Source organism: Rhineura floridana, chromosome 4, assembly GCF_030035675.1.
Source record: "Rhineura floridana isolate rRhiFlo1 chromosome 4, rRhiFlo1.hap2, whole genome shotgun sequence".
Classification (NCBI taxonomy): Eukaryota; Metazoa; Chordata; class Lepidosauria; order Squamata; family Rhineuridae; genus Rhineura; species Rhineura floridana.
This window is the reverse complement of record NC_084483.1, coordinates 49159074-49185071: the sequence shown is the minus strand read 5'-3', so window position 1 is coordinate 49185071 and position 25998 is coordinate 49159074. Positions and strand designations below refer to the sequence as shown.

Below are 25998 nucleotides of genomic sequence, written 5' to 3'. Positions count from 1 at the left end.
ACTACATTCCCTAATGGGGCTTGCTTTCAGGTGCACAGGATTACAGATGTAAAGGTGAAGCTAGGAGAGAGATGAAATATTGAATTGCTCAAGCCCATTTCTGTCAATGTTGCTAATTTATATTTTTTTATTTATTTATAAAATGTATATCCTGCTCCTCATCACATGTGACCTTGGGGGAGGTCACAACAAATAAGACAAAACAATTGAAAACCATAAATGTTATATTACAGTCTTTCAGTCTGGACATGAGATTATACAAAGGCTCGCCAGAAACAGGAGGGAAGCCTTCTGTAGGAGTCAACTGAAGTTCAGAGGGGTAAATTTTTAAATATGTAATTATCCCATGGAGCCTGTTTTTAGCCATTGTTTAGGGCAGGGGTTCCCAAACTGTGGTCCATGGACTTCAGGTGGTCCGCCACATGCCCACAATTCATATTGATTTTTAATTGTATTTCTGTTGCTTCTTTTCTTTCTTGTATTGTATTTAATTGTACTACCATTTGAATTCCAAAGACTTCTTAAGATATAAGACATAAAGAAGGAATAGAAATATGTTTAAATTCATACAGCACCTAGCAAAGCGCATTACAGCTATTACAACAGGCAGAAAAATCATGAAGTGGTCTGCCAAGACCCTCAGCAATTTTCAAGTGGTCCAGGGGGGAAAACGTTTGGGAACATTAATTTAGGGTAATATAATAATAGGTTGTTTATTTATTTATTTTATATCCCACCCTTTCTCCCAAAGAGAGGCCAGGAGAGCAAACAGATAATAAAGCACTAAACACATCTTTAAAACAAACCATCTTAAAAACATATTTTGAAAACATCTTAAACAATTTCAGTCAGATGCAGTCTGGGATAAAGTTCTCTAGACACTCCGGTGCAGGACTGCAGTTATGGAAAGATTGTAATTACGAGGAGTTTACCCCTCTTTTTATTTTCCATGTAGACAACCAGTTAAGTTGACTTCGGATTGAAAGCCAAGCAAAGATAGGAAACATAAGCCCTTCTGGGTGACAGGAAAGGGTGGGAGGAGGGGTCATTTCACTGCACACCAGAGCACAGGCTCCAGTCTCTCTCATCCACAGTAGCAGCAGGGTCACACTAGAAACTTCAGTTGCTAGGACTTCTCATGTGAAGTCTGAACTTCCATTTTCCCTCCCCCTGTCTTTTCTCTTTCTTTTCAAGAAATATTCTCGTAGACATTGTGTTGGTCAGCTCTGGGAAGGCTCTTTCCTGAGAAGGGTAAGGCTGTTCTAATCCTGTTCTTGTTGAGTTGATCTCTGTTAGCTTTCCTAGGGAAGGGGGTTGTGAGTTGGGGGTTCCTTGTATTTAAGAGCTGAAATGTCCTTTGAGATGAATTACCTCTAGGCTACAAACTCAACATGACCAGCTACAGCTATGGGGAGGCGGGGGGGGGGGGGAGGCCTTCAAAAAATCAAGTTAGCTAAGACTTTTCTTTAACTGCGCTTAACCCTGTAGAGTTTTTGCCATTTAACTTGTTGTAAGGTTTGTTCAAAGAAACACATCTCGTTAACCACGAAACCTTTTGCTACTAAAATTTCACGGGGCAGGCATTTCCCCACGAATGTGTCTCGATTTGTAGAAAAATAACGAATGATTAAAATATTAATAAAATTTGTATTTTTAAAAACTGAGTAATGGACCTTCAAACAGACCTCATGTTAAGTTTTAAATATGTAAAGGATACCTGGCCATATTTAACTGACCGTTATACTAGTTGCCAAAGGAAAATCAGTGTAGCAAGGCAAAAGAGAATTCAAATGCATCCAAAGAATGGGAACTATTCAACAACCTGTAACAGTGAAATAAATGGAAACTGATAATAACTGAGCTGAAATGGCTGCAAATGTGTACCTGATTTTTTTTTTAATTAAAACCTGAAGCAAGAAATGCACTTTAACTGGATGTGTCTTAAAATGGCAAGTGGCTTTGAGAGACCAGAGAGAGCATTGCTATTCTTGGAAACGATGCTGATAGATTTCAACAGATGCAGCTTGAGGAATGCAATTGGGGAGGGTGGCAAGCAGCTGACCCACCACTTTGGCAAAGCAACATTCTGGGATCTTTCCTCATTCTGGCATGCGGGCCATGCTGACACTTCTGACACACACATGGCCCCTTTGCTTGCCTGCACATAGCTGTCACTTAGCGCAGGGGGGGCAGGTAGTAATGGATACCATGCTCCTGAACGAAGAACTAACAATTCCTTTCTAAACTTAAAAAGCTGACTAGCGCATGCTTTTCTTTTCTTTTTTTTAAACTCAGTCCAAAGGGCTTCAACAAGAAAGCACTAATGCAGACCTTACTGTGCTACATAACATGTTTATCCTTGCTTCTTTCAACACTTCCTTGGGGATACATAGGTGCTTCTTCAGGGGTGCAAATGCACTAATTGTTTAACATGTTTATTAAATGTTGATCTTACTCTCTCTACAAAGAGCTCAAGGTGGCATATAAGGACCCCCTTTCACCTGCCATTTTATCATAATGACCCTACTATGCTTAGAGTGACTGGCCATAGCCATCCAGTATGCTCCAGCGTAGATTAGGACTTGGGTTCAAATCCCCTCTAGCACTTTAACCTCATACAGATCAGGGCTTCCTGCAGATACCATCTTATCAGGAGGTCCATTCTGCACAACATAGGAAGCGGACCTTTAGTGTGGCGGCACCTATCCTGTGGAATTCCCTCCCCTTAAATATTAGGCAGGCTCCATCTCTGCTATGTTTTTGGCACCTTTTGAAGACTTTCCTCTTTCAACAAGCCTTTTAAGTTGAGACCTATCCCAGTCTGTGTCTGTACTGGAATTGCTTTTTAAGATTTTTTTAATGGTTTTTTCCAAAAGATGTTTTGTTTTAATATGTTTTTAAAGATATTTTGTTTTAATATGTTTTGAAGTCTTTTGTTTTTAAGATGTTTTACAGTGTTTTGTTTGCTGCCCTGGGCTCCTTCTGGGAGGAAAGGTGGGATATAAATGTAATATAAATAAATAAATAAAATACGGAAGAGCCAAATTCCGTAGTTAATATAATTGGATACTTTAGTCTGTTATTGGTCCACTACCAATCTTGCAGGCCTGAAAAGGTGATAGAAAGACCAATGTGGGCTCTGGAGCCTGCTTAGCTTGCTTTCTGCTCTTGGCATATGGTAGATTTGTCCAGCATGGTGCCCTCAAGATGTTGTTGGACTACAATTCCCGTCCTCCCTGACCATTGGCTATGTTGGCTGGGGCTGATAGGAGTTGGAATCCAACACCATCTTGAGAGCACTAGATTGGGGAAGGCTGGCATGGGAATTCATATGACGAGGAGATGACTGGATTTTTCAGGCAAGTTTCTCATAGTTCTGGTTATGTGACAGAGTACCCAGCAGGAAGTCTGGATACATTCAGGGTGAAATTTTGAACAAAAGACTGGTTTGACAAAAAAACAGAATGCACCAATATGCCATGCTTTGGCAACAATTGGAAACTGGGCCTGTAGGTAATTTCTCAGAGATCAGTCCTGCTGGTTTCAGTGGGACGCGTGCAAATAAATCTGGAATTTAACAATAAGCATTCTCCCACCACCACCACCAGGAGGTTGTTTGTCTGCCTGCACTCCTAGTCTGTCCTTTCACATGAAGGACAGGGACAGCCTTAGAGTTAAGTGAATAAACAGGCACATTCCCAATCCCTAAACATATTGACTTTATTGAAGTTCCAAATCAATATGTTTAGGGATTGGGAATGTGCCTATTTGTTACAAATCCACTGGGATGTGTTTCAAAGTAAATGTGGTCAGGATTGGGCTAAGAATCCTGTCTATTTGTATGTTTGCCCATGCCACACCAAAACCTAGGGGCCCAAGTACAAGATATTCTTTTCTCATGTTATGCTCCTAGCACCCCTGTGATGTAAATTAGTTCAGAGGGATGTAGGTCATCTGTTCAGTATGCTTCGTAGCTAAAGAAGGATTATGAGTTTCACATATAAGACACTAGAGCTGCGTATACGCCGTACATTTTTAAAAAAACCCCAAGAATACTGGGAACTGTAGTTTGCCCACCACAGAGCTGCAGATCCCAGTACCCTTAAAAACTATATTTCCCAGGATTCTTTGGGGGGTGGGGAATGCACTTTAAATGTATGGTGTGTATGTAGCCTGAGTAGATACAGACTACCATTTACCAAGTGGCATTTATTTACTCAGCATCAGATGCCATACATGTCTGTGGCAGTGGAGTTTTCTGTATTCTCCTGCAGTTTCACGACTTCTTAATATTTTGGTTCCATTTGCTGTCTGCAAGGTTGCTTTGTGTTCATTTTCAGTGAGATGCTTAAAACTATAACACTGAAATGTGGATCTAAATATTGTCATTTTCTTCTCCTTTTAGCTAGCTCTTGGCTGTGATACTATATTGCAGTCATGGCGCCTAAGAAGAAGAATGTCAAAAAGACCAAGGCAGATATCAACGAGTTGACCATCATTGTGGACGATGGGCCACTGAGCAAGCTAAATGGTTTGAATGGCCTTTTGGAAGGAGGGAATGGCTTCAGCTGTGTTTCATCTGAGGTTTCTGATGCTTTCTATAGTCCCAATCTTTTAGAAGGACTGTGCAGAATGAGGCTGGAAAACTTTCTCTGTGATCTAGTCATTGGTACCAAAACTAAGTCCTTTGACGTCCACAAAGTGGTGATGGCTTCATGTAGTGATTACTTTCACAACATCTTAAAGAAAGATCCATCTACTCAAAGAGTGGACCTCAATGACATATCTCCACTGGGCCTAGCTACTGTTATTGCATATGCCTACACTGGGAAGCTCACTCTCTCACTGTACACTATAGGTAGCATCATCTCCACAGCCATTTATCTTCAGATCCATACCCTTGTGAAGATGTGCAGTGATTTTTTGATGCAAGAAATCAGTGTGGAGAATTGTATGTATGTTGCCAACATTGCAGAGACATATGGACTAAAGACTACCAAGGAAGCAGCACAGAAATTCATTAGAGACAACTTCATTGAGTTTTCTGAATCGGATCAGTTCTTAAAGCTTACTTTTGATCAGATCAATGAACTTCTTGCAGATGATGACTTGCAGTTGCCTTCTGAACTTGTTGCATTCCAGATTGCAATCAGATGGCTGGAATTTGACCAAAAAAGAGCAAAATATGCTTCTGATTTGTTGAGCAACATTCGGTTTGGTACCATCTCTGCTCAAGACCTGGTGAACTATGTTCAGACTGTACCAAGAATGATGCAAGATACAGATTGCCATAGACTTCTAGTGGATGCCATGAATTACCACTTACTTCCCTATCACCAGAATACATTGCAGTCTAGAAGAACAAGGATTCGTGGAGGTTTACGAGTCCTGGTTACAGTTGGGGGACGTCCAGCTTTAACAGAGAAATCTCTGAGCAGAGAAATTTTATACAGAAATCCTGACAATGGATGGAAGAGGCTTACTGAGATGCCAGCTAAAAGCTTCAACCAGTGTGTCACTGTGATGGATGGATTCCTCTACGTGGCAGGTGGAGAAGACCAGAATGATGCCAGAAATCAGGCTAAGCATGCAGTCAGCAATTTCTGCAGGTAACTGGTTATTTACAGAGGCAGTATGTTCAAGAAAGAACAGCTCCAGAAAGGGGGAGAAAGATGCAGATGCAGAATTGAAGAAAAATCTTTATTAAGGTTGCCAGTATGGTGTGGAGAGCCAGTGTGGTGTGGAGAGCCAGTGTTGTGTAGTGGTTAAGGTGTTGAACTATGACCTAGGAGACCAGGATTCGAATCCCCACATGAAACTCACTAGGTGGCCTTGGGCCAGTCACTGCCTCTCAGCCTCAGAGGAAGGGAATAGTAAACCACCTCTGAATACCGCTTACCATGAAACCCTCTTCATAGGGTCGCCATAAGTTGGAATTGACTTGAAGGCAGTCCATTTCCATTTTTTTTGTTTGCATTGTTGTTTTTCATAAGTGCCTGTGGTTCACCATCCAAGCCAGGCAAAAAGGGGATACTTGCAAGGGACTTCTTTTTTTTCTTTTTTTTGAGAAAAAAAATCAGGCAGAAAAAATTGCCATTGTGCCAAAGTTAATTTAACAGCAGTCCTATTTGGGTGTTCTTAGTGGGGCTTCTGTAGGCATGCAAAGAGGAAAGAGCATGCACAAGCATGCTAGCTCCACGCCCTGTTCCCACTGACTTCCATGTGTTCAAGGGTGACTATCTCCAGCAGGAAACCTTCTTGAACTTATGGAGGACAATGGGGACAGAATTAGCAGGCTCATGCATGCTTTCCATTCTTTGTGTGTTTAAATCCCATTATGAAAACCTGAATAGTGACAATGTCTTGGATGATACACATGTTAGATAAGGTGAGAAAGTTTCTGAATCCAAGAACTGCTGATGCCTTTAAGGAAAATATCACAATCATTGTATTCATTTTAAATAGGATTAGGCAGGCATATTTTTGTTCTGTTTCCTTTTTTTCCTTTTCATTATTGTCATAATAAGGGGGGGGGTTGCCTGTATTAAATAAGTTAAGACATATCACTTGTGCTATAAAATGTTTCTGAATAGTGGCATCAAGTGCATTTGCATCATTACCCTACAATAGAGGTGGAGAACTGGATTCACCTGGTGGGCCAGTTCCTTGTCTCTCCCCACCCTAGGTGGGCCAGATTTGACACTTGTCAATCGCCTGATGTCACAATGATGACAGGCGCCTCTGTGGATGATCAGCTGGTTGTCAAGGCTTGCATAGCACGGTGTGCACCTCTTTACGAGCCTCAATGATTAGGTGATTGTCGGGACTTGGAAAGAGACTACAACATGGGCAAGGCCACTTCTGTTCTTGGGGTTATATTGCTAACTTTAAAATAGCCAGTAGGCCATACTCAGGAGAATAGCTGTACCCCATCTTTACTGTATACACACCTGCGGGCTTCTGAAAATGATGTTAATATGGCATATGGTGGAAAGAATTCCACTGAGTGTGACCAGGCAGCCAGAGCTGGCTCAGATGCACTTGTTCCCCATCTTGCTATCCTATCTATATACATCCCTCTCCCTCTGGGCTTAATCAGCACCACCTCCAACAGAGCGAGGAAGACAGAGGAGAGCACAAAGAGTACTTGTTCCTCTCTGCTCACTTTACCAATTCTTCTCTTTGCTCCTCCCTGTTCACTTGCGTGGAGATGGCAGGCAAACCGGTAGAAGAAGCAAAGAGGAGGAGGAGCAGTGCTAGGAGGTTTCAGGGGTTGACTGTAGCCCCCTACTGGAGGTGTGGGCCTTAACAGGTGCCCAACAATGCCAACCCCTGACACCTGGAATTTGACCTCTCTTTCTCATATATGGGAAGTCAAAGGGGATGAGGAAAGGCTGTATAGGGAATTAAAATCTGGTGTGTGTGGGTGGAAGAATATGTGAGCAAAGAAGGAGTGGGCCACATCATCTTCTCCCTGTGGAGTGTTCTTCTCTTGAGCCACACTCAATAAGACAAGAGGGATCCATGATTTGATCTCATGTTGCTTTGCAATAATCTTTCATGTCGGTACTTCCTGCTCCTCTCCTAAAGAAGGAAGGAAAAAGAGAGGGGAGGAATGGGGGGGAGGGTCTACACATGTGAGAAAACTTGCTAGCAGGCCAATCTAGGAGGTGGTTGATGGCCTTGGCCCGCCACATCACCACACCCCTTTCAGAATGGTTGTCTGGCAAAATGTGACAAGTAGGCCTATGTAGTTATTAGAGAAGTTAGATTGTATGCCCTATCTAGCCTTGCACACCTTGCTCATTCCAGAAAAGTCAGCACAATTTTAATTCACAATATATTTATTTTTGCCCGTATTGCTCCAGATTTAGTCCTATCCTTAAGAAGTATCTCCCTGAGACTTCTTTCTGTTGTAAGTTGGTTTGAGCATCAAGAAGGGTGGGTTCAATAAATGCGTGACACATTTAAATTCAAACATGATAGAAATGATGGACATGGGTAATAATTCAAACTTTCCCCCCTTTTTTTCTTACTCCAAGGAGCTCAGGGTGGTATACTTGATTTTGTCTCTCCCTCCCTGCATTTTATCTTCACAACAACCCTGTGAGGTAGGTTTGGCTGATAGTGACTAGCCCCAGGTCACCCAGAGAACGTTATGGCTGAAAGGTTTGAACCAGCTTTTCTCTAGTCCAATCCATCACACTAACGTTCAGTCACATGTTTGTTCATTACGTGTATTCCATTCTTCCTCCAAAGAGCTCAGAGTGACTTACATATGGCTCCCAGGCAGGGGCAAGGTTAATTCAGTACTGGAAATGCATTGTGTACCTTTTTTGTGGCATATTCATGCAGCACATATGGAATAGAAAAATACATCCCTTCACAGCTTCCCAATGTATGTATACATAGCAAAACAGGGAACATGTGTGATCTATCCCATGTGTCAATCTGTAAATTGTTGGGGGGGGGTTACTTCACAGAAGTGCTATCCATATTTGAAGGGTCCCCTAGTTGAGTCTCTAATGGAACTTTAAAATTGGGGAGAGATTGTAGCTCAGTAGTGGAGTGCACGCTTTGTGTTAGTAGAGGTAGGCTGTGGATCAGCAGCAGCGCAACAGACTGAGTGTGAGTATGTGTGACTTTACCTGTAAGGAAGCAGACTTTAACTCTGCCACAAAAACGGAGGCTTCAGACTTTCATAAAATAAGAAATGCTTACTTTATTGAAGGAAATGCATAGCAGAAGGAGAGTTGGAATGTGTGTTCAGCTTCCCTAAGAGTATCAGTTTACAGGAAGGAAGATTAGCAGATGAGCAAAGGCCAGGTGCAGCCTAGCATCCTGGAGGACTGCTCTCTATCTCCCCTCACACATGCAAATCTCAACCCAATTTGAGGTGCATTCCCACAATTCCAACCCTTTGCAGGCAAAAGGGCCGGGTTCCATCCTTGGCACCTCGACTTCAAAGGATTGCAGAGCCCCTGCCAGAGCCATTTCCAGCTGGAGGGGACAAGGCTGGGGCAGATGGGCAAACAGTCTGACCTATAAGGCAGCTTCCTAAACGTAAATCTGTGAGGGCACATGAGGCCACTCCTTACTTCTGCAATCCATTCTGCATTGCTATGAACATTCCATCATTTCTTCCATGTATTTATAGGGATGTTAGAGGAAATTGCTCACTGAGTTCCGTGAATGGATGCCACTCTTATTTGAGGCTTATCTAGGAGAAGGTGCCCTGGTGCCCAGATTCTTATGGATTCTGGGGTGTGACAAAGGGAGCTGGTTTTAAAGTGCCCTCCTTTCTTATGTCCCACTAGTACCATAAACATGAGAGGCATTTTGTACTCTCTGATACTGTTTTCATGTGCAGACATCTGTCATTGACCTCAGTTGTGTTACCTCCAAAGTCCTCCACTCACCATAGTTGACAAAAGAGACAAATTTGCCACCCTGGGCTCCTGTTGGGAGGAAGGGCAGGATATCAATGAAATAATAAATTTTAAAAATCAGTTTCTAATAGCTATGCAGAAAGGCTTTACATTTTCTTAGCGCCAAACTAGGACTAAATGCATCATTACAACAATGTATGTGTCTTTTAAAAACCAATAGCAGGCAGCATTTGGGACTGCAGCATTTGGGGAAGGGAGGTATAACCCTTTCTTCCTGTACCATGATCCTAACAAAAAACACACCCCACCTGCTATTAATCCCTGAAGGAAAGCGCCCATTGGCATCAATGGATATTAATATTATTCTGAGTTAACTCCATAGGTTTGGCTTCTACTGTTTCATCTTCCTTTGTTTTCTTTAATGTACCAGTGAAGATCACAAACAATGTTTTTGCCTGCAGAGAGCAAGACAGTGGCTCAGTACTGCTGTGCAGAAATGGATAGATTAGTATCTTTTCCAGGTCCATATCAGTTTTGTAGGAGTTCATTCACAAATGTGTTCTATTTCTGCACCATGCTGTTTTGTTTTGTTTTACAAAAAAAATTTTTGCAACCAAAGATTACATGCATTTTACCCCAAACTAGCCACTACTGTACACATTGTTATCTAAAAATACAGACCTTTTTGATATGCATATTGGTACTTTTTTTGGAGCCAAGAACCATATTGCAAAATTCAGAGAACTACAAAAACGGAACAACTGTTTTCCAATCCATGTAATAGTTCAGGAAGTGCAAATCAGGTCAGGTTAGTTAAAAATGGCGAATGAAGCAAATTCACAAGCATCTGTAAGTATAAGAGCCTTTTACAGTTTCATTGACATGCAGTGTGGACTTCCTGGTGTCTAGGATTTGGTCAAAATGCTAGAAAATGGGGGGGGACGATGCCTAGTGCTGCTGATAATGTTAGTTCTTATAAAATGCTTTAAAAGTTACAGTTCATAATGTCCTGCTAGTAGGCCTTCTCCATCTCTTTCATCATGAGAAGTCTACGCATTGCTTAAGATAAGAGCTAGCAGAGCAGCTAGCTAAGAGCCAAACCAGCTCTGACATTCTGTAGGAGATCCTCCTTGATTAGCATCTTCTGTGATGTTTGTTTAGCTAATTAACAACCCTGCTTCTGAAGAGTTTTAATTCTCTCCTCCCATGCCATTCCCTGCCACTGTGTGTGAACTGCCCCCCCCCCCCTGCAACCTGTTATTAGCTCTGCAGGGTGGAGGGACATATGGGCAGCATCTGTACTGGAGAGACAGGGTTGAAAAGCAGGGCAACTGTGGTTCAAATTTCACTTCTGCCATGAATTCAGCGGGTCACTTTAACCAAGCTGATGTCTCTCAGCCTTGGCCATTGTTCATTTCAACAACTGCATGTTTCCAAAAGCATTGGTTGAGGCCCTGTTGCCTTGGCAACACAGCAGCATCCAAAGCTCCACAGTCCTCTTCCTGTATTGTTTTACTACTTTGATTGCTGCCCTGGGCTTCTTTGGAAGGAAGGGCAGGATAGAAATATTATCATCATTATTAAATAAATAAATAGTTCAGGTGAAAGCAACAGTGTAATCTCTCTCCGGGTGCTTCTGTGCAACCTGTTTAATGACAATTTATTCTGATTTGTTTGAGGGGAGGTTAGATGCTGCTGCGTCAAAGCAAGCATTACCTCACACTTTCCAGTGCATTTTCCAGTCACTTTCCTAATTGCAAAAAGTCAGGACTTGTTGCATGAGCAGTATTTGCCTGGTCAGCTTAGGCGTTACATAGCCTTTAAAAATCACATGTTGTTAAGTACTCCCCACTTCTCTAAGTGGTGAGAATGTCAGGGGAAGTAGTGCTGTGAGGTTTTCATTTCCTTTGTATGAAATGAAAACCTAACAGCACTACTTTTACGGTACCTTTGCAATACCAGTTTTATTTACAGATATACAGAGCATAGCACAGTAGAAGCTGCCTTCCATAAATGGGAAGCAATTGTGTGGTAGAAGCATGTTACACACACCCCCTTTTAGCAACAGGAACAACACAGGCAAACACAGACTTATGGGTGAAGTAGGGCCAGGACTTTATTGATTAGAGCGAGTAAAGTGGGGTTGGCATGGCCGTAGGGCAAGGATCCGCTTCATTCCGTCAGCCCTTGCTACAGGAATGCTAAGTCAACCAACAAGCAGTTGGGAACTACTCTTGGGAGTTGGCCCACATTAGACCCAAGTGAGGCATGAAGCCAAGGCACCTGTGGTCCCGCTGACTTACCAGTGGGGGGACTATGAACAGGATAAGGCAACAGCCCTCCTGAGCTAGGGGAGTGGCCATTGTGTGCCCCACTGGACCCTTTATGGGAGTTCCCCTTATGATTGATCCTGCCGAATGCCATTTCCGCCTAAAGTTGTGACAGAAGTTAATGAACACCTAGCAAGAGCACAGCAAACCACTGAGGGAGTGGTGAAAAAACCTGTTCAACAGTGAGGCCAGATTCGTTGAGAGGAAAAATTCTTATCCAGCCCCGTCAACCACAGCTGATTGATGCCCTAAAACTGCAGGAGGGTGGGCCTGAAAGCCAGTGTGCAATGAAAGAGGTGGCACTTGGCAGGCCGGGGCCTTTTAAAGGCCCAGGACTGGCTCTGCCCTTCAGGTGCTCTTGCAAGACTGTCTGGACACAGATGGGAAGATACTATCTCCTCCCTCCTGTCAGTGTCTGGTGGCAAGCTCCACCCCACAATTGGCACCTCAAGCCAAGGTTCATGGCTTAGTAACTGTTAATCCTGATTCAGAGTCCACAAAGCGACAGAATGGACCTCTGACCTGGCTGATTCCATTACATCTAAATTTACACCTCTTTCTTGCTCTCTGTCTCTGAGTGCTTGCAGACATCACTATTTTCAGGTGGGATTCAATTGCATACTGGGAAATTCAAGTTGTGCAAGTAAAGCTGATTTGGTGTCCTTGTGCAACAAAGCCACTCCTCCCCCCCAAATCTGAGTTTTCGTGATAAGGAAAGTGATGATAAAATGCACTGGAAAGTGTGGGATAATGACTGGTTGAAACAATGTTGTATAATCTCCCTGCAAAAAAATTTAGAATGAATGCTCAATAAATAGCTGGCAAAATTGTACAAACAAATCAGGATGCTTGACAGACAGGTTGTCTGGAAGTGGTATCTGTGTCCAAATTAAAATGATTATAAACTCTTTTTCTGTTCCTAGCTGGAGGCAGAGGAAAGAGATGTCTAAACATCAAGGAAGCATTATTATTATTATTATAGGCTGTTGCAAGGCTACGAAACAACATGGCTTCTTTTGAATTATTATAATTCTCACTTTTTATAATTTACAATACATAGTAATGCACAAATATTCATTTTCCCACATCATGGCAAATGCTAAGGGTGAAGCCATGTTAGTCTGTTTCAGAGAAAAAAAGCATACAGTACTATTTTGTGGATCCTTTAAAAATATGCAAGTTTATTGTAGCATACGATTTTGTGGACTAGGGTCTGCAACAAATTACAAATCAGACTGGCTAGCAGCAGCTGTACTGTAATTTGAAGATTCTCTTACCCCAACTCTAAACATTTGGGCTAGCATATCTGCCTGAGTTAGTATAAAATCAGAATTTTAATCCTATACTGCCTCACTGCCATTATGAGTAGTGCTACTGGATGCTTTATGATTGGGGTGAAGGAATTGTAAATATGACTCAAGAGGTCAGCCTTGTTTACATTCACAAGTTATCTGTTAACCTCAGTGGCCACAGGAATGAGCTCTTCAATCCCAGGTCTGAAATCTTGATCTCGTCAAAGTCAACAGAAAATGTTTCCTTATACTTTGGTGTGATCCAGACTACATTTTATATTTCACAGGCCAGCTAATATAATAAAATATAACAAAAACAGAATATGTTAATCCACAAAGTGCCATTTCAAAACCTTTCCAATATTAGATTTTGAGTTATGTAGTTGTGACCACATTATCAAATAGTAAGAACATTCTCCTAGGGAAAAGTTCTCTTTTTTGTATGTGTAAATATGCATAAATGTTGTTTTAGCATTCATGTACTGCAGTCACTGGCTATTTTACATGATTAAATATTTCTGTAAATAACAACCAATGACAAATGAAGTCAGTTCACTAAGAACAGTGAGATTATTTTAAATGCCAATTCAGTTTGATTTTATTAGTTAGCAAGCAGCAATTTAATTTTTCACATACCAGAATCAAAAGAATAGATACAACATACATACCAAACTCAGGTTCTATCCAGTACAAATTATTGGATGATATCAAACTTTAGTCATACTCAGAGTGGACCCATTAAAATCAGTGGTCTGAAGCCCATGGATTTCAATATGTCTTCTCTGAATATGACTTAATTGGATATCACCTACTGAAACATAATGAAAAATAAGTAGTGAAGTACATAATAAATAATTTGGAATGTGCATATTATTAAATCTAGTTTTATAACTACAGAGGTTGTTGAGCCTCAGCTCTCCGAGAAGGGACAGGAAGGGGGGGAGGCATGAGTTTCACGAGCCTCTGCTGCCAGAAGACACAGAAGACTTGGGAGTTGTTGAGTCTGAGCAGGACCTTGGGGGGGGGGTGGAAGTGAGCCTGAACTCCAGCCAGTTCCCACGGATGGCACGATCCCTGAGGAGGAGAGCACACCACCCCCAGTTGCTGCTGAGGACCTGTTGGCGGAAGCTCCAGCGAAAGTGCCAACTCCTCCCTTACCAAGCAGTTCCCAGGATGCCACCAGCGTGACGCAGCCCCCTGACCTTGAGCCCGTTACTCAGGAGCAGGTGTCTTCCGATGAGCTGTTAGAGACATGCCCCCCATCACCTTGCTCCCGCCACCACGAGAAACGGACAGGGCAGAGACAGGACTTGTGAAGAAGTCAGAGATTACGATCAAAAACGTTCCCTACTTAAGCTTGCCGCTCACAGTGGGGAGTTGCTGAGTCAACTTCCTTCATACGCCGCAGAGCATGTCTAGAGTGTAGTTAGGGACTTTTAGTGAGTTAGTGCAGGTTTTTCTATGAAGCGCAATGCCTTTGATGTATCCATTACTTTAATAAAACGAGATTTAATTGCACCCGCGTCTCAGCCTCATGGTTCCGGCTCTAGACGGGACAGAGGTGTTGCCAAGTGAGACACAAACATCTTAGGGAGCCCAGCTCTATTTCTGAGTATATCTTAACTAATTGCTGTTAATTCCACATCACAGTAATTTAACATCATCAAAGTCAAATGGATGATTTGAATCATTGCCTTTCCTCTTTTTTTCCACTGATTGACCTATGGACTAGTTGAGCCACCCCCTGTTTAGTGCAATTGTTTTGCTTTCCTTAGGACCATTCTTTCAGGCGTTAACTCCTTTTCCCATTGATTTTCATACCTATGTGCCTGGTACCAAGGTAGTGCTAGCCAACTGAGATATCATAGTTGTATTTAGAAAGGTAAAAACCACAGTAACTAGATCCAATATGGAAAGTTGTGTTCCCCAAAGGTAAATGACCACCAAATGAGACAGCTTTAAAGGGGATTAGATAAATTAATGGAGGACAAGGCTACCAACAGCTGCAAGTCATGATAGCTATATATGAGCTCCAAGATCAGAGGCAACATAACTTTGAACATCAGTTGCTGGGGAGCAACAGCAGGAGAAGGCTGTTTGCCCCATATCCTGCTTGCAGGATTCCCAGAAGTATCGGTTTTGGCTGCTGTGGGAAACAGGAAGTTGGAGTAGATAGGTCTTTGGTCTGATCCAGCAGGGCTCTTCATGTGTATATGAGGGTGGGTGGGCGGGTGTGGGACCACAGTACTGCAGATGGAAGGTTTAACCATAAGAACATAAAAAGGATCCTCTCCTGCCTGCCATTTTCTGGATCTAAATTGCCTACCCCTGCCCTGAAACTGCTGTTTGCTCCATACATTGAAACATACAGCTACCATGTGGAGCAAACCACAGCTCTGGAGCAGGTTGGGTGGGGATGATTTCAATAGAGAAAGCCGTACAGGGAAATGAGAGTTAGGCAACCCTCTCTGCCAGCAAAATGGCCCTGCTTCACTTTGGGATGGTGACTGCTTTTAGCTTTGGAAAAAGCTAAGACAGAATGATGGGTTCACATCTAGTTTCACCTTTAATAAGGGCCACTATAACAATGTTTGGGAATCTTTGATTTTTGAGAGATGTAGCAAAACAGAGAGTAGCAGCTTCAGCAACTGCCAATTTTGTAAATGACGTTATTTTTGGATTACATCAATAATCCCCTTTTCCCCTCTCTGTTCCTTTCAGGTATGATCCTCGCTTCAACACATGGGTTCACCTGGCCAATATGAATCAAAAGCGCACCCATTTCAGTCTGAATGTGTTCAATGGCCTCCTTTTCGCTATTGGTGGCCGTAACTCTGAAGGGTGTCTCTCTTCAGTTGAATGTTATGTTCCTGCAATTAATCAATGGCAAACAAAGGCCTCACTGGAGGTGGCTAGGTGCTGTCATGCTAGTGCAGTAATAGATGGTAGGATCTTAGTCACCGGAGGTTACATCAATAACGCTTACTCCCGCTCTGTTTGCATGTACGACCCTGCTAGTGACAGCTGGCAAGACAAGTCCAGCCTGAGCACCCCGAGAGGATGGCACTGTGCCATTTCCCTTGGGGAAAAGGTCTATGTCATGGGTGGGTCCCAACTGGGAGGCCGAGGTGAAAGAATCGATGTGCTCCCCGTTGAGTGTTACAGTCCTTACCCTGGCCAGTGGAATTATGCTGCTCCTCTTCCAACTGGTGTGAGCACTGCTGGTGCTTCCACCCTTAATGGGAAAATTTACTTAGTAGGAGGCTGGAACGAGATAGAAAAGAAATACAAGAAATGCATTCAGTGCTACAACCCTGATCTTAATGAATGGACCGACGAAGATGAGTTACCTGAAGCCACTGTAGGAGTGTCGTGCTGCACCATTGCCATGCCCAACACTAAGACCGGGGAATCCAGGGCTAGCTCAGTATCTTCAGTGCCAGTCAGTATTTAAGTATTTCAAAATGTAGGTTTAGAAGAGCTAGATTCAACTTTTTTTGTAATGTTTACACAGCTGTGTTGTCATCCCTTTAAAGAGCCTTACATGCCTATAGGAAGGGATTGGGGGGAAGTGGAAACATTTGCATGCCAAGTCATTTCAGTTTTGCAAAATTGGCCAATTTTCATGCCATGGAACATGCATGGTATGACCTAAGGAATTTAAAATATAATGAATTTGAAAAGTAATGAATTTGCTAAGTCAACACAAAGCCAGAGGCCTCTGACTAGTCCTCAGGCCCTTAAACCTTATTTAGAAAGACACCTAGCTTCTTCCAAGATCTATTCTCCAGGTTACACAGCTTATTTGGACGAAGTTCTTGAGATCTTGACAGGCAAATATAAGAGGGCAGGCAAATATATCAGACATATATTTGATAAATATAGTGCTAGCATGCCACATAAATCTAAAATACAATTATTCTAAAACTATTTAAAAAAATTAAAGCATTTGTAACCCGCTTAATAATTAAACATCTCTAAGGGATAATTTTTGCAATGCTCAGGGCTGTGGCAAACATTTCATAAATCAGAGTGCCCAAAACAGACTGCATACTTGCATTTTCACTAAATTTCCTTCCTTCAACTATTTTTCATGCATGTGTGAGACAGCACAACTATGGAAGTTCATAGTTCCAACTCTGGCCTTTCCAGACATTGGCCAGTTTTCTCCAATTTGGAGTGATATAAAAGGTAACATCATTCTCACATTAAAAATGCTGTTATTGGTTATTAAAGACAGTCATTATTTGGGGTTGCAAGTGACTTTTCTATAATAAGCTTTTGTGAACATGTCTCACGTTAAATATTTAAGGGAGCTTTAAAAATGTATTTCCCAACACTCAAAAAATACCCTCTGTTATAAAGCAAGCATTTTTCTCTGCATGCACAAACCCACACACCGAGTGTACTGCCTCTGTCATACCCTCTGGAGATCCATATAAACTCTCCAGATATTTGTTAAGCTCTCCTTGAGCTCTCCTTTTCCAAAGTTATGTCTTACTGGCGTAGACTTATCAGTTGGCACAGTTGACTCTGTGTGCACAGTCCACTGTTGCACAGGTATATTTCTCTTGGCTGCTTCATTATAGATGAAGAGTTTAAATTAAGTACAGACAGTGCACATCCTTAATCGATAACTCATGAAGCAGCGTTCAGCAGAATAATACTCCTGAACTTTTACTGCTTCCAGAATAGAGTCATACATCAAAGCAGCCAGCGGCGTCACTAGCAGGAGTGCGGGGGGGGGGGTGCGGACCTCCGGCACGTGCCCTCCCAGGTGCATGGATGGGGGTGGCTGGTCTTGCGTGCGCGTGTGCACACACACACACACACTCACCACGCGCTCCAGGCTGGTGGTGGAAGGCCCATCCCGGCTTCACCGCCAGCGAGCGGGCGCCTGCTGTTGGTCTCGCCTGCCCGCCTCCGAGAAGGAGTTGGCTGTGCCGACCTGGAGCACTTCTCGGCTCCTTTGCCGGCCAACGGTGTGGGGCGGGGCGGCTCTGGGTGTCACCCCCTCAGGGTGTCACCTGGGTGCGGTCCACACCCTCTGCACCCCGGTAGTGACGCCCCTGAAAGCAGCAGTTGCAATATGCATGTACCTGTGAAAAATCAAAGGAACTGCAGCTAATCTTTTTGTAACTATATTTTGGACCATATTTGGTTTAGTTTTAAGCTGAACCCCTTTTCTTGTTGGTTTTGAACTATGGGCTCCTTCTGGGAGGGAGGGCAGGATATAAATCAAATAAATAATAAGTAAATAAATTTCACTTGGACCCAGCCTTTCAGGGTTTGGAGTAGATACAGAAAGTGGTTCACATTTTCAAATGCAGCATACCAAAGAGTAGTAGTATACATTTATTTAATACAGCCTTACCCAACCTTTGGGTCCCCAAATGTTATTGGAGTACAACTCCCATCAGCTCCAGCCAGCATGGCCAGTGGTCAGGAATGGTGGGAATTGTAGTCCAACAACTTATGGGGACCCAAAGGTTGGAACAGACTATTTTAATACAGAAGAAAGCAAGGATTGATCCAGGAGTACAAAGCTTAGCTTTCCATAGGCCTGATGCATTAAGCGAATCGCCCTGTAATTGGTTCCACACCAGTCTATGCAGCTGACAGGGATCCACAGAAGAGTGTGCAGCGTGCATTCAGTGGTGCTATTTTCAAGCAGAAGAACAGGGTCCCACTCAGCAGGATGAGCAAGAGGGCCCCCAAATGCAGCAGGGCTGGTCCACCACATTTTGAAACAATTTACATTGCCATCTAAAGAGGGGAACCCTATTAATTAATACCAGAGTCTAGTGTTAGCTTACTGCACCACTGTTGCATTGTTAGACTCCTTTAGTGAACAGACACCATCCCTGAGAGGATTATAACTGACTTTCAATCATGTGTGCATGCATTCTCTTACACTGTGAAGCTCCTTTTCCCAAATTGGGGTTCTCAAGGTGTTTTGGACTACAACTCCCGTCAACCACAGCCAGCTGTGTTGTAGACAAACATATCTAAAGGAAACCAAGCTTAGGAAGGCCTCTGTATAGTATGGAGGAGAGGGGGAGTTGCCAAATAAAACTGTTTGTTGCCGAACAAAACTTCACTGTAAAGGAAACCACATCCCATTGAGTTAATGGCAAAGCTCCCATTGATGAAAGGGCTCTGGATTGTGCTCCAAGAGGTTAATCCTATGCATGCCTATTCAAAAGTAAGCTCCACTGAGCTTAATGGAATTTACTACTAAGAAAGCGTGCACAAGTTTGCAGCCTAAGTCTGCATTTAAATTCATCTTGACCATACCATGCAGCAAACTGAAAAAAAAAACTGGGAAAAATGATTGCAGCAGTTTTCTTAACATTTCTTAATTAGATCCATGGTTTGTATATTACTTTTTAAAAAAACAACATTGCCCTTCATATGGTATTCTAAAATATTACCTTTATGACTCATAGTAATAGGTAATCTGAAATTGGAAACATTCTTAAGGTAGTTTAAGTTGTGTTTAGGTTAGAATGAGAAAAAACTTTGGGGATCCAACACCTTAATGTTAATTTAATAAAGCATTACCACTTGAATTGCTTATATTCTGTAGCATGGAAAAATAGCCAGGTTTCACTAGATGAGTCTGAAAAGCTTTTTTTTTATTTATATACTTGAACAGCCCTGTCATACTTCAGTAATGTAAAAATAGAAATAATATGTTTCTTCACAATCTGCAAGAAAAATGACCCAAATTGTGTTGGATTTTTGTTTATTTATGTGTGTGCGTGAGAGAGAGAGAGAGAGAGAGAGAGAGAGAGAGAGAGAGAATGGGTAAAAAGATAAACGAGAAACTAGTCTATGGACCTTCACCAAACTAAGTACCACAGTGGGCATGGGGCTACATGTTCTAATGTGTTTAAAATCAGGGGCAGCAAGAAGACAGCTTGCAGTTCAATGGTAGACTGGTGGCCAATGTCTGGTGATCCTTCTGGTGTCTGGTGCCTGCCAGTTGCTGGGATTCTTGCGAAGTGCTGGACTAGAATCCTTGTCTAATCCAGCAATGCACTTCTTAAGCAAGAGTCATGTTCAGCAGCAGCTGACATCACTGCCCAGGCCTCCTTTTCCAATACTCTGATGAGTGCTGGGCAGCTGCCATTCTAATTTTCTCACAATGCCCCCAACAACACTATGTCACTGTGGGGTTTTGTGGGCAGTTATAGTAGCATCTGCCCCATTATTATCAGTGGTGCCCCACTGTCCTCCTGCAGTGGCAAGCCTGCCAACTTGCCCGTCCATCCAGGTGGAAATCAAACAGAAGAGGAGAGGGACAACCTTCCAACTCAAGGGACTGTGCTGACATGGGGAGCCCAGAAGGTCTCCTCAAATCTGGATCCAGCCTTGGCAAAAATGCATACTTGAGATCATGTATAAAATGTAGTTGTTCCTTAGATGAGATTGTCCTCAGTAAGTACACTTGCTTGGTATTATTGATGGATCACATGAATTCTAATTAAAAAAAGAAAAAGCAGACGATAGAAGTCACCCTGCCCTTGATCCAATGCCGTCCCCCATGTTGAGGGCTAATGATTGCATATTATTAAAAACGTTATATGCTTGTCTCTTTTTGATGTTAGACTGCATGCAAGTTGGGAAGGGGCATGGTCACCAGCCCTCCCCACATTCTGTATACTCGGGTTTCCTGAACAGGTGTGCATAGACCCTCTGTGAGTAAAGGATGTATTGAGCTAAAGTGAAAGGTAAAGAAGCTGAATTTTGCAATTAAGTCTTGAGTCTGGTGAGGCATGCAGTCATTCTTAATTTTTTGTCTTTCTGAATTTCACAGTCCAGTTTCTGATCCTATAAAACGTCCCATTTTCACTAGGTTCTTGTTTCCAGATAGCAGTTTCCTTAATATAATGATTTGTAAGTCCCTACTGAGGTCATGTTGTTGGATGCAAAATTGGAAGGTGAGAAGTCTTGAAAGAAAGGCAGGCTGGCTGGTAGCAAGAAAGTTTTATTTTACAAGGTTTTGCACAACTGCCCAACACCTCTGTTTGTAGAAAGTGGAGCCCTAGGAAAGAATGTATTCATAACAGCTTCTGTGGGCCAGAGGGCTTTTTGTCCTGTTTGAAGTTCACTAGGTTCGTGGCCTTATTCTAGGCAGGAGATGTAGTTCTCAAGCATGAAAGGAAATTCAATCAGAGAAGACACATATGGCTAACTTTGATTCTAAAATGATGAGATTCAGGACAGACAAAAGAAAGTACTTCATACCACACATAGCTAAACTGTGCCACAGTATGTGGTGATGGCCACCTAGATGGCTTTAAAATGGGATAAGACCTATAGGGGTGTTCACATATTACTCAAATCTGTGTACAGAACAGCTGAATTTTACAGATCAACAAGTGCACACTCTTCCACACAAGCACTTGTTCATGGTATATGAACAAGCCTAAAATCACAGAGAATTGGTGATTTGCCATCAGTCAATTGCTATCTGCCATGATAGATGGCTATATGAAACTTCCATGTTTAGAAGCAATATGCCACTGAACATTTGCTGGTGACTGTTGCCTTCGAGTCCTACTTGTGGGCTTCCCATGGGTATCTGGTTGGCCACTGTGGATAACAGGATGCTGGACTAATTAGACAATTAGTCTGACGCAACAGGGCTCATGTTATGTTCTTAGACTACACCTTTTCTCTCCTCATAAAGTGGCCCTTTAAAACTCCAAGCCGTTTAAGTGTCATCATGTAAGGTTTTGGAAAACAATTCATGAGAAACCTTCTGAATGCCAAAATAGAACTCAGTGATCTATTAGTGGTTCCAGAAGGTTTGTATTAAGGGCCGCTACAGATATGATGGTGGTGGTATTTTAAGCCAATACTGCACTTATGGCCACAATTTCAGTAGTCCCATCAGTTTCACCCAGGGTACATACTTCACTATCCTGGTGCCTTCCAGGTGTTTTGGACTACAACTCCCATCAGCCCCAGCCAGCATAGCCTTTAATGTGCTCTTCTGTCCTGTTCTTACCAGGCTCTTAAAGAGGCAACAGACTTCCCAGCAGAAACACATGTGAGGGCAGCACAGGGGCAGTAGCTAGGGTCAGTCCAAAGTCAGAGTCCAGAGTCTACCACAACAACAACGGGGTCAGGCACAAAGCAGGATCAGAGTACTCCCCAAGCAACACAGCTCAGAGGCAAGGCAATAGACAGGTTCAGAGTAGCCCAAGGTTGGGTCTGGCATCAACAGTCAATCCACAGACAGGGCAGGTACAAAGCTGGTGTATAGACACTGTTCTAGCAGCTCTTCCAGAAGAGCACTGGGGTTTTATGCTGGAGCTGCTGAACCACACCACAAACTTCAGCTGACTCCCATTAACCCCCTGCAACCAGACCTTTATTCCCAGACAGTCCTCTACTCCCAAGGAGAACTTTACTCCCAAGGAGCCCAGGCTTGACTCCTCCAGATGGGCCGGTGTCTTCATCTGGTGTTTGAGGTGATGCTTCAAATGTATTTATTTTATATCCCATCCTTCCTCCCAGTAGGAGCCCAGAGCGACATCTCTTGAGCTCAGGGGGCATTCAGCTTCAATGTTAGACGCCGAACTTACCTTGAGTGCCCACAGCCTGTTCTGGGCCTCGTCAAAGGGCCCTACCTCCTCATCCTCAGATGGAGCTTGAACCAGGGCTGGGTACAAGACCAGAGCCTCCTGGTCTTCCTCCGATGAGGACTCCTCTCATGGGGAGTCCCCTGGCTGGGACCTGACATCTTCCCCGTGCTGGATGGGGCTCATGGGAGTTGCAGTCCAAAACACCTAGAGGGCAGCACTTGACGACAAAGCTAACAGCTTCCAATTGTGTAGCCTTCAATCCCCATAACTCCATATTCATGTCACTGGAGTTAATAATACTTTTTCCAGTTAAATTGTCTGAGATTGTAGCATTCTTTATGAAGAATGATTGTGTAATACCATTTGCTAAGGGTTACTACCTTCTATACAGGTCCTATTTCTGTGCCACTAACAGAAACGTGACATGCAGAAATTGGGCAAAAGGTTTTCCTAGCAGCTTCAGCTGCTAATTTCTCTGGGTCTGGCAGCAGCTCAAACAGGGGTAGGAAACCTGTGGCCCTCCAGCTGTTGCTCTAGCTCCCATAATCCCTAACCACTGCCCATGCTTGCTGGGACTGATGGGAGTTGAAGTATCTGGAGAGCCACAAGTTCCCCAAATCCCCTCCTAGAGCTAGAAACACAGGAGCTGGAGGTTGGCAGGAACCCTTGTCCAGAGAGAAAAAGCCTACAACATGTTAACAGCTTTAAGCATGGTAGCAAACAATGAGGACGGATGGGTGTTATTTGCAATAAGACAGTGTGATGCTGCTTGCACCGTTATATCTGGAAGATCTAGAGAGAGTAAGGGTAAGTGAATGTTGGACAAAATACCTGGATACTTGTTGTATGATAAGAGAGAGGTTACTGTCAATGAAAATTGAAAATTACACTAATAAATCTATTGATGGTTCACTGATTTATTTATTTATTTATTGTATTTATATACCACCCCATAGCCGAAGCTCTCTGGGCAGTTTACAGTGATTTATGATTGCAGGGAATAAAATGATTGCAGGTTTCTGATAATGAGAATGTGATTGGGGAAAACATTACTGTTTGGTGCAAATTTGTTCGTTTCTTCTTTCTTCTTCATTGTAGATCTAGAACTTCCGCATAGAAATTAATGTTACTGAGTAGTATCTGATATTGTGATACCCATAGACATGCTTTTAAAACAGGGATGGGGAAACGGTGATTCTCCAGATGTTGTTGGACTCCAACTCCCATCCTCCCTGACCATTGGACATGTTGGCTGGGTCAGATGGGAGTTGGGAGCCCAACATCACCCGGAGGGCCACAGGTTTCCCATTCCTGCTGTAAAGTGATAAGTTAATAAAATAACACTTTCAGGCTGTAATGCAATAGCTATAAGGGAACACATATTTCTTTCAGAAAGATGTACACATTTAGCGTAAGAATGTTATTACTTAAAAATGTGAAGAGCTATAGTGGAACAGATGCTAGTGATAAATATGTTAGCAGCACAACAAACACAGTCTCTCTATTTACTCATAAAGCCTTCAGGGCAATATCTATCATAATGTGAAGTCAGTTGAAACAAAATCCATCTCCACGGAAGTAATACAAGTAATCTGACCATAAAAAAAAAATGTTTAATGCCCCTTGGTGATTTTTCTCCATTATGTAGTACCGGGAATGTTTGTCTCATATCTTGTGTATTTTATGGGAAGCAGTGTCAGCTGTTAAGTCCTTAATTTTTTTATTACTTGCATGAAAATACAACCCATCACTTTTATTATTTCAAGGCTTTGGGGTGTTTGGGGAACTACCAATGCAATATATCACCTGCACTGAGATATACACATCAGCAAACCTGTACCAGTAAGGTACACTGAAATTAATGGGATTTAACTTTTGAATTGCACTGTAACATTTCAATTATTTTCCTCTGTGATGCCCAAGGAAAATCTTGAATACAAAAGAAGAAATCATGTTTGAGGGTTTTTTGTTTTTGTTTCACCTTTAAGTCCTACTTCAGCTAACATTATCAGTCATGGCTTAGACCCACTGAATAGAACAATTTGGGGGTGGCTAACTGATGCTTTTTGTGGGATGTGCAATATGAAGCCTATTGATTCAGAACATCCCGTTGAGTTCAATGGATCATTCTTAGTAATTATACAATCCTAAGCATGTTTACACAAAAGTAAGACCCATAGAGTTTAATGGGGCTCACTCAATTAAGTGTGTTTCAGATTGCAGCCCTAGTCATGAATGACTTTAAATATATTTTAGGACTTTTCAAATGGTAAATACACCATTAAAAAAACAGCAATGCCAACTCCAATCCTAAACAGACTCACTTAGAAGAAATCCCCATTGATTTCAACAACACATGTTTTCAATTTAATGTGATTAGGATTCCAACATAAAAGATAGGATTTATCAAGTGCTGGGCCAAACTTACTGTTCTCATATAGATCCTCACAGGAACAAATGGCACTTTCTAAAGACAACAAAGGCATCCCATAATGAAGTTCCCAAATTCCCAGGTTATGTATTAAAAAACACATCTACTTTCATGCATTAGTCAGTCTTGCATTGACACATCATGTCTCCAACCCTGTTAATACAGTGTCAGACCTCTTGGGATTATCATATATCACATAGGACAGCTGAAGAAGCATGGTGCTCTCCAGATATTGATGGACTATAACTCCCATCATCCCTCAAAATTGGCCATGCTGGCTAGGGCTAATAGGAGTTAGAGGGCACCACAATGGCTAACCCTAGCATAAGGCATGTCTGCACTGGTGGCAATCGAAGATCAGCAGGGTCAAAACTCTTCTCTTATTACGCAGCAACAGTATTTATTTATTTATTTATCGAATTTGTTAATCGCCTATCTGGCTGACCATCCAGCCACTCTAGGCAATGTACAAAGCAAAATGATACAAAAATGACAACAGATCTAAAAAACTAAACAATGAAATAACACCTAACCAGCATTAAAAATAACAGAATACAACCAAACAAAACAGTAAGAACAAGGAATCTTCCATGATCTTCTTCTGATCTTCTTCTCCAGGTGACCGCAAGGTGACTCCAAGTGAGACGCTAAGTGAGTTGCAACCATTTGTTTTATTTATTAATCATAGGAAGCGACCTTACACTGAGCCAGACCAACAGTCCATCTAGTTCAATATTGTCTACACTGAATGGTAACGCTCTCCAGCATTTCAAACAGGTTTTCCCAGCACTATCTAGAGATGCTGGAGATTGAAGCTGGCACTTTCTGCATGCCAAGCAGATGCTGTACTACTGCGATATGGTCCTTCGCCTAAATGTATCACATTTTAAAATATCACATTTAGATCCCACAACTTCCCTGAGGAGCTCAGATTATAAATGGTTCTTTCCCCATGTC

General features: G+C 42.4%; 1 protein-coding gene across 1 annotated transcript; it reads left to right on the top strand.

Moving 5' to 3' along the window:
* The first annotated feature begins 1075 nt into the window (after nt 1-1075).
* KLHL31 (kelch like family member 31) lies at nt 1076-19742 on the top strand. The gene is made up of 3 exons (XM_061622965.1): nt 1076-1251; nt 4406-5609; nt 15733-19742. Exons 2-3 carry the CDS (start codon nt 4438-4440, stop codon nt 16463-16465), a joined length of 1905 nt encoding a protein of 634 aa, XP_061478949.1. The 5' UTR covers nt 1076-1251; nt 4406-4437; the 3' UTR covers nt 16466-19742.
* Nucleotides 19743-25998: the final 6256 nt, after the last annotated feature.